We start from the raw sequence: 9,477 nt of genomic DNA, 5'->3' as shown, positions 1-9,477 counted from the left end.
GTTTGCATTTAATTTGCTACCTCTACTGAAATAGAAAATCTTTCTTTTTGAGAGGTCATATCATGCTACAATATTATATGTTAAAAAATAGTTGAGACATTTTCTCAAACTTAATTTTACTAAATTCCTTTCAGTGTAAATTCCTAAGTGTCTTAGAAACCATTTATATATTGATGCCTAAAGTAAACATGACACTGTCTTTGATGACTACCAGATATCTATTATTAGATAATAATTTTTATATTACAGGAGTCTCTCCTTATCTGTGGTTTTATTATAGTTACCTGCTCAACTGCTGTCTGAAAATATTAAGATATTTTGCAGGGGGTGGAGGGGGAACATGACAGAGAGAGAGAAATTACATTGACATAAATTTTATTACAGTATATTGTTATAATTGTTACATTTCATTATTAGTTACTGTTGTTAATCTCTTACTGTGCCTAATTTATAAATTAAACTTTGTCATAGGTATGTATGTATAGGGAAAATCAAAGTATACGTAGGGCTCAGTACTATCTGCAGTTTCAGGCATCCACTGGGGGTATTAGAATGTATCCCCTGTGGATAAGAGGGGAACTACTGTGTTAAAAGATTGTTTCTCATTTTGGTTTTATGAGCCACAGAGATTTTTAACATACTAGTGGTAGTTTATGTGATAATTCCATTTATAGGCTTTATGTGAATAGAGGTAAAAATGTGTTTTTATTTAATCCCCTCTTTATTCGGTTTTAACTATTAGATTAACTATAATATTCCCAAAAGGAAAAGAGCCTAGTATTTTTTCTTTATGTGAATATGTTTCTCTCTCTTCAAAACATTAAGAGATCAATTATTGCAAAGCTCAGAGGACACCTATGATTAGTATAATGACAATTTATTTGTAACAGTAAATGAAAATTATTTCAAGGATTCTTCTTAGACTTTCTGTAGTTTTGTTACAGCAGTTGTACTAGTTGCTTTTCTAAATGTAAGAACTGTTTAAATGAAAATAATCTTTGGAAAATTTTTGATATATTGTATTCACTCAACTAACCATATTGCTTTTTAACTATTTGAAGCTTTGGTTTCTCATAAACACAGACATACACTTTTGTGGTACACTTTTAATATCAGAGGCCTCTTATTAATGTTATGACTTTTGAATAACACCCCTGAGAATTCAGGGGTTCTTAAAAACAAAAAATGTGAAACTGAAAAAGACTTCAATTTTGATTTTATCCTATTATATAGAAACTCAAACTCATTTATATGGTAACCATATTAAGGAGATAAAAAGCTTTCTTTTGGGATGTGCTAATGTATGTAAACAATAAGCAGATACTGATCAGTGGAAATGTTACAATATACTATTAAGGAAAGGCGAATTCATTTTTATAGCCTGTCTTTTTACAGAGGCTTGGAAAGCATTTAGTTTTAATGGCACATTCAATTTCAGTTTATCATCACATTACTAAAATATTTGTTAGGAGAGGTTATGTAGAAAGGAGTCTATTTAAATATTTTTCATGCTTAATAATCTTTATTTTTAAACTGAAATTTAAATTTTAATAGGTATCATAAGGCATACAAAATGAAAATATTATAATTATCCCTTGCAATGAATGTATTTGCTTATATATTTGACTAATGTGAGTGAAAATGTCATGAATATCATAATAGTGACAAGAAGTTAAATTTTTTCATTTGGAAACATTTATTCTCACATGTTTTGAGTGGTTTAACTGTCATATGTCTCAGTGAAAATCTAAGTGCAAAATCCACAGAATAATAGATGAAGAGACAACAGTAGGGTTATTTTTATATCACCTTAATATTACTATTAAATCTGAGTATTTGAATGATCACTACATTTCCTGTGCCAGCAATTTTTCCTTCTTAATTCTCTTAAATTTACAATTCTTTAAAAGTTAAAAAAAATTAATGTAGAACTTTATCACAGCATTTTTTATCTTTTTAAATATGTTATGCTTCTCTTATGCTTAAACGTCAGTACAAAAAAATTACCTGGGATACCCAATCAATGTTTGAACTTGTGTTTGTGATGCTCTACTTCCCTTCACAGTTCATAATAGTGAAACAAAACCTCAATTTGTATTTATTATTATCAACATGAAGTTTGAGTTAAAAATAATAAGCTAAAACCCATAAGTAGGGTTCTAGTAGATTTTGAATAGCAAATTACTTTTCTAGAGGCAAATACACTAGTTCTTTCCTTCTATAACTGTTTTACAGGCACAAAAACAGATAAGAAATAATAGTATGAAATTATACTTCCCTAATAACATTTCATGGGTAAAGACAGTAATCAATTATAAAATATTCTCTGAAATGCTAAATTTTTGGTAAATGGATTCTCATCTAATGTTATTAATATAATGCAGCAGTGCTTTACAAATTGGGCTACTCTACCTCCTTAGACATTCAACTTATTTACAGAGAGGGGATTGGGTGTAGAGTGACAAGAATGAGAAAATGTTATTTGAGGTGGAAAATTAAAGTTAATTGATTAAGTACTTCATGCAACCTTTTATAGATTTTTTTCTTAGTACTTCAAAAATTTGAATTTTGTGTAATGTTTAATCATTTTAATATATAGATAAATTTTTCCATAAAACATGTTTTTTTAAACCATTAGTAAATATTGTACATAAATTTGTAGTTAATGGCCTCAGTGTAAACTTACTTTTGTTTATCATTTGGTGTTTACTGAATTACACACTATAATTGTATTCATTTTTCCACTTAAAGGCTAGAAATTACAGATTTTCAGCATACCTATTTATATCATCGTAGTTTTAAAATTAATATTCTACTTAAAAATAACTTGTTTTGAGAAGTCAAATATATATGGAAGCAATAGAATTTGAAAATTAATTGATTCTTGCTGTGTAAACATGTTTCCAAAGATCTTATTGTAAATATAATGCTTTTGTTTTGTTCAATTCAACTGTTGAGGTCTTGCTATATCCCAGACAAACTGATAAATACTGAGGATATAACAAAAAAGACAGAGGCTACATTTTTAGGGAATTAAGGGGAATTGAGTGAAATGCTCAAAACTTACAACTAGAAAATGGAGAAACTGTAATTTAACCAGGTCTGTCATATTCAAAAATCCAAGTTCTTTGAACCATACAAAGAACTTTAAACACACCTCAGTTTGAACTGTTTTGATTTCCTAATTGCCCACTTGTAATATAACCTATGCATCTATTTCTTGTAGGGCCAATATGTTGTGTTTCATCTAATGCTATGATAGAATCAATCATTATTTTATTTACCACTTAAAAAGAAAAAAACAGTATACAGTCAACTATGGGACAATGCTCTCTTACTGCTAAGAATATTTTGTACTTATTGAAAGGGCTCTTGTAGAATTATTTAGATGTGGATTTTATATCTATCATTCATATTTATACATAGGAAGGAAAATAGAAGCAAATAAATTGGTTAAAGTGTTGCTAAAACTCGTTCACCTTCATAGTCCAAGTTTTCATAAATCACTTTTTGACACAGGTGAAAATGTTTTCTATGTTTCATATAGTGTCATTGACTGGAATAATCAAGTTTGCGCAGGCAATGACAACTACATCACAACCGTCATCTGGCCAGCAGTGATTTTACAACATCATTGATTGTAAAATACATTAGATTTCAGATATATTAAAATTTGAAAAAAAATGTGTCTTAGAATCAATAAAATAAGGTAGATTGTACTTTATAAGATTTTTAGTACTGAGTGAGTTAATACATGCCAAGTGCTCACCTCACTGTGTTTTACTTACTAGACTTCAATAAATGTTAACTGTTACTATTGTTGTTGATATGTAATATCATACACAAAAATTAAGTCAATAGAGATCAATACACCTACGTGTAAGAGCTAAACTGTATAACCCTTAGAAGAAAACATAGGAATAAATCTTCCTGACCTTTCAAAATCTTCTTACATATGGCATCAAAAGCACAAATAAAAAAATAAAAGACAAATTGAAATCTATGAAAATTAATAACTTTTGTGCTTTAAAAGATACAGGAAGAAAGCAAAAAGATAACTTCAAGAATGGGGGAGAACTTTTGTAAATCATATATCTGATGAGACATATCTAAATATCCAAAGAACTCTTACAAATCAGCAATCAAAAGGCAAATTGCCCAATTAAAAATGGACAAAAAATTTGAATAGTCATTTCTCCATATAATATAAAATATATGTATATAAATTAGGCCTTGGTATTGACAGGTTCCACATTCGTGGATTCAACCAACCACACATAGAAACTATTCAGAAATAAAAATTTTTTAAATACAATAATAAAATATTGCAGTATAAAAACTATTTACTTAGAATTTGCATGGTATTAGGTATAATAAGTAATCTAGAGATATTTTAAAGTATATTTGAGGATGTACATAGGTTACATGCAAATACTGCACCATTTTATGTAAAGAGACTTGAGCATCTGCAGATTTTGGTATCCATGCGGGAAGGTCCTGGAATGAATTCCCCGTGGATACTGAGGGACAACTGTGTGTGTGTGTGTGTGTGTGTGTGTGTGTGTGTGTGTGTGTGTGTGTAGCCAATAAACTCATAAAAATGAAAAGATGCTCATCATTAGCCATCATGGAAATGGAAATCAAGCCTACAATAAGATACTGCCAGGGTGGTTATGATCAGTGATAATATATGTTATTATTCACCAATAATTATCACCAATATTCACTAATAAATATCACCAATTATCACCAAATATTGGTGAGTTTGTGGAGAACCCTCATGTTGTTTTTTGGGTATGTGAAATGGTGCAGCCATTTTGTAATACAGTCTAATCATTTCCCACAGGTTAAAGTTTCCATATGACCCAGCAATTCCACTCCTAGGTATACACTGAAGAGAAATAAAAACACTGGTCTACACGAAAACTTGTGCATTAATGTTCATAGCACCATTACTCAAAATAGCTTTAAGGCGAAAACATCCCAAATGCCAGTGTAATATTGTTCTGCATTAAAGAGGAATTTGAAGTACTAACACGTGTTATAACAATGGAAGAACCTTACAAACAGTAGGCAAATTGATAGAGAAAGTACATTTGTGGTTGCCTTGGGTTGTGGGTGGGTATTGGGAGGGAGGAGTAGAGTGTTGGATGGGGAGTGACTGGTAATGGGTACAGGGTATCATTTTGGGATGATGAAAATGTTCTAAAATTAGATTGTGATTGTTGTACAGCTTTATGACTAAATTAAATATCATTGAATTGTACATCCCAATGGGTGTATTGTATAGTACATGTCTTAGTCCTTTTGTGTTGCTATAAAGGAATTCCTGAGGCTGGGTAATTTATAAAGAAAAGAGGTTTATTTGGCTTATAGCTCTGCAAGATGTACAAGAAGCATGATGCCAGCATCTGCTTCCGTAAAGGGCCTAAAGCTACTTCCTGTCATGGCAGAAGGGGAAGGGTAACTGGTTTCTGCAGAGATTACATGGCAAGGGAGAAAGCAGGAGAGAGGGGAGGGAGGTGCCAGACTCTTTTAAACAACCACCTCTTCCAGGAACTAACAGTGAGTGAGAACTCACTCACCCTCCTCCCACCCCTCTCCCCTGTCCCAGGGCATTAATCTGTTTATGAGAGATCTGGCCCCATGACCCAAATACCTCCTACTAGGCCCCTCCTTTAATATTGGGGATCAAAATTTAATATGAGGTTTGGAGTTTCACATATCCAAACTGTAGCAGTATGTAAATCAAATCTCAATAAACTGTTTAAAAAAGGAGATAAAATGAGATAGAGGGTCAGAGAGAGACAGAGAGAAACAGAGCAGTAGTAGTAGGAGGAGGAGGAGAGAACTTAAAACAACAAATGTAGATAACTCTTTTTTTTTTTTTTTTTATTATTCCAGGGTATTGTGAGGGTACAAACATTATAGTTACACTTTATGTCTTTGCCTGACCCAAATGCGGGTTAAAGGCATGCCCTTCCCTCCCTTTAGTGCTCCCGTGTCCTTTAGTTGTAGATTTGCCCCCCCATCCCCCTAATCCCTAGAGAGTATTTCTGTCATGTGATCACCCTAGTGTTGATCAGTTAGTACCAATTTGATGGCGAGTACAAATGGATCCCGTTCTTCTGCTCTTATGGTGCCCCACTTTGGATAATGGGCTTAAGTTTAATCCAGGAAAGTATAAGAGGTGCCAGATCACTGTTGTTTCTTATGATTGAGTAATATTCCATTGTAAACATACACCAAATTTTAATAATCCACTCATGGATTGACGGGCACTTGGGTTGTTTCCACATTCTTGCAATAGTGAATTTTGCTGCCATAAACATTCGGGTGCAGATGTCTTTATCGTAGAATGTCTTGTGCTCTTTTGGGTAGATGCCTAATAGTGCTATTGCTGGATCGAATGGTATTTCTATTTTTAGCTCTCTGAGGTATCTCCAAATTCTTTTCCACAGCAGTTGCACTAATTTGCAGTCCCACCAGCAGTGTAAGAGTGTTCCTGTCTCTCCACATCCTCGCCAGCATTTGTTGTTTTCTGATTTTTTGATAGAGGCCAATCTCACTGGGGTTAGGTGATACCTCATTGTGGTTTTGATTTGCATTTCTCTAATGATTAGAGATGTTGAGCATTTTTTTATATGTTTGCTGGCCATTATTCTGTCTTCTTTTGAAAAGTTTCTGCTCATTTCGCTTGCCCATTTGTTGATGGGGTTGTTTGATTTTTTCTTGTTGATTTTTTTGAGTTCTAGATAGATTCTTGTTATCAGCCCTTTATCAGATGTGTAGAGAGCAAATATTTTCTCCCATTCTGTGGGCTGTCTATTCGCTCTAATGATAGTTTCCTTGGCAGTGCAGAAGCTTTTTAATTTGATTAGATCCCACTTATTTATTTTTGTTGCTGCGGCGATTGCTTTGGGGTTCTACAAATGTAGACAATTCTTTAAAGGATATTTGCTTGCTTCACTGGGGCTTTTGTACCTATAGAGTAAGAAGTATCCATACAGTTTATATTCATGCCTTTTGTTGTAGAGCTACTATTTCTGTCAGTGCTTCAAACTATAGCCAATCCTTCCACTGGTGCACTAGATTATAGTTGATTGAATCATGTAGATAGGGCAACCATATAGTTAATTGAACTTAAAATAACAAAATCACACACTTTAACCAATTATTTAGTTTTGGTGTTTTGTAATGTAAATGGAGTTGTAATTAGTATGATATAGCAAGGCAAGTAAATTACATCTTATCTTTGATGTCTGACCATAGCAGCTTTTCATTGACAGTCATTTACGTGGGAAAACATAGAAAATGGAGGTTTAAAAGGAAAAGCCATTTTTGTTTTATTTAAATCTATCAGATGACTAGCAACCAATTTGTTCTGGATTATAGATCTAAATACTTGGTTAGTAAAAGAAGAATTTCTTGTTTATATGACTTTGCATTGTTTTTGCTAAAATAATATATTAAAGCAATCGCATATGAGTCTTTGTATTGCATAAAGTATTGTGAAATGATAGCAATAGAGTTTCTCTGAATTTTGTTGACAGCATTTGACACATTAAAAATTGAGTGTGTAGGTGATAATGCTACCAACATTCCATATTAACTATTCATCATTTTGTCAATTGTTGCTTAAAATACAGAATTGTCCCCATTTAAAGAATTGTGCTATAATATTCACATCTGTGTTGAGCATTTCTCCTCCTGCTACCACCCACCTCCCCTTACAAGGGAATTTGTTTGCTAGCTATATAGTGTTAACACTTAGGCATTCAAATACACCTTTAAACTGAATATGGAATTGAGCAGTATGTATATTTTATGAGCTAAAATTTCTTCTCATTGTAAGCTTTTAAAATACATTATACTGGTTCTAATTTAAGAAAAGCTTCCAACAAAATTATTTTCTTATGACTCAAACATAGTTATTATAATGTCTTGCTTATTAATTGTCCAAAAATAAGTTTAGTCATTGACTAGTATACAGTTCTTTTAGTCACTTATGTTGTATTTTTATCTCAGAATAAAAATGCTTTTACAATAATATCTGCATCTTGAAGAACTGGTTTTCATAATAATTCAGCCATACTATAAAGAACATGAAAATAGGTAATATGTTGAATGATTCAGATATTGTGTGTACTCCATCACTAGCAGTTGTTCATTATAACAGTGATTCTCAACCAAAGAGGACATTTCAAAATAGTATAATTTGAGAAAAGCCTATTCCAGTTGATTGTCTTATCCCTATTAAAGAAATAATTCTACTTTCCTCCTCATTTCCAAGAGTCATATCTGTACTGGAAGCAACCTAAATTTGCATTTTCATGTACTGTCCTTAATCTAGAAATTACCTGGAATACTAGGTATATTTGCACAGTATATTATATTTATTTATTTTTAAATTCTTTTGATGCCAGTATAATTAAGGCCTAATTTAGTTTGTTGTAATTCACTGAAATAATTCATGTACTTTAATTGTGATATTTAGATAAACCATTATTAGAGTGTATTGAATGAACATGGTACTAGATTCACATGAATCTAATGCAAAAACTATTAACTATTATAGTATATTAATTATTTTGAGTCTGAAATTCACTGTTATTATATTGTAATTGATACTTTTTTCCCTCTGCAGATAATATGATTTTTAAACCTTTTTTTATTTTGATAAGTTTAAGGGTATATGTGGTTTGTGATTACATGGATGAATTGTGTAGTGATGATACCTGGGTTTTTAGTGTAGCTGTCATGTGAATAGTGTACATTACACCTACTAGGTAGTTTTTCTTTCCTCAGTCCCCTACCTTCCTCCCTTTTGAGTCTCTGAATGTACATTGTACCACTCTGTGTGCCCCTGTGTACCCATATCTTAGCTCCCACTTATAAGTGAGAACATGTGGTATTTGGTTTTCTACTCCAGAGCATAACCAGTACTTTGAATGAGGTTAATCAATGAAAGCTTCATTCTTTATTCCTACAGCCCATTCAAATTCATTTTGTGTGGCCAATGTGTTCTTGTTCCTTGAGTAGCTAGAGATGAGGATAATTTCTTTTTTATATCTTTTTCCAGACATATGTTTTCCATTTCTTTGGCAATTTGGTGACATAAAATTTTATTCTAGTAATGGAAGAGATTTTTAGAAGTCATCTCTTCTTTATCCAAAATAAACATGGGCAGTTTGATATCAAATCAAGCATCATTTTTATGCCTTTTACTTGTTTTACATATGCTGTTTACTTGTTGTTATATATATTTTGATAGGTGATATATCTATATATTTCAGAAATCAAAATTATCACTCCTGTTGCCCAGCCATTCAATTCTCTCCCTTCTATAGCCAACCAGTATTATTAGTTTTTTTTGTGTGTGTATTCTTCTGAAGTTATTTTATAAATACAGAAGCAATGTGAACATGTGTTCTTTTTCTACATTATTTACACTAAAGGTAGCATGCTCTGTATAAC

General features: G+C 32.0%; 1 protein-coding gene across 1 annotated transcript in view; it reads left to right on the top strand.

Moving 5' to 3' along the window:
- Window positions 1–9,477, top strand: part of ATRNL1 (attractin-like 1) — a 739,312-nt gene that overhangs the window by 350,083 nt on the left and 379,752 nt on the right. Inside the window, exon 26 of the mRNA XM_012663875.1 lies at window positions 6,499–6,526. Within this exon, the coding sequence (XP_012519329.1) occupies window positions 6,499–6,526 (28 nt within the window). The remainder of the gene's footprint in view (window positions 1–6,498; window positions 6,527–9,477) is intronic.

Source organism: Propithecus coquereli, unplaced genomic scaffold, assembly GCF_000956105.1.
Source record: "Propithecus coquereli isolate 6110/MARCELLA unplaced genomic scaffold, Pcoq_1.0 Scaffold84, whole genome shotgun sequence".
NCBI lineage: Eukaryota > Metazoa > Chordata > Mammalia > Primates > Indriidae > Propithecus > Propithecus coquereli.
Note: the sequence above shows the minus strand (reverse complement) of the source record. Positions and strands in the feature narration are given on the sequence as shown.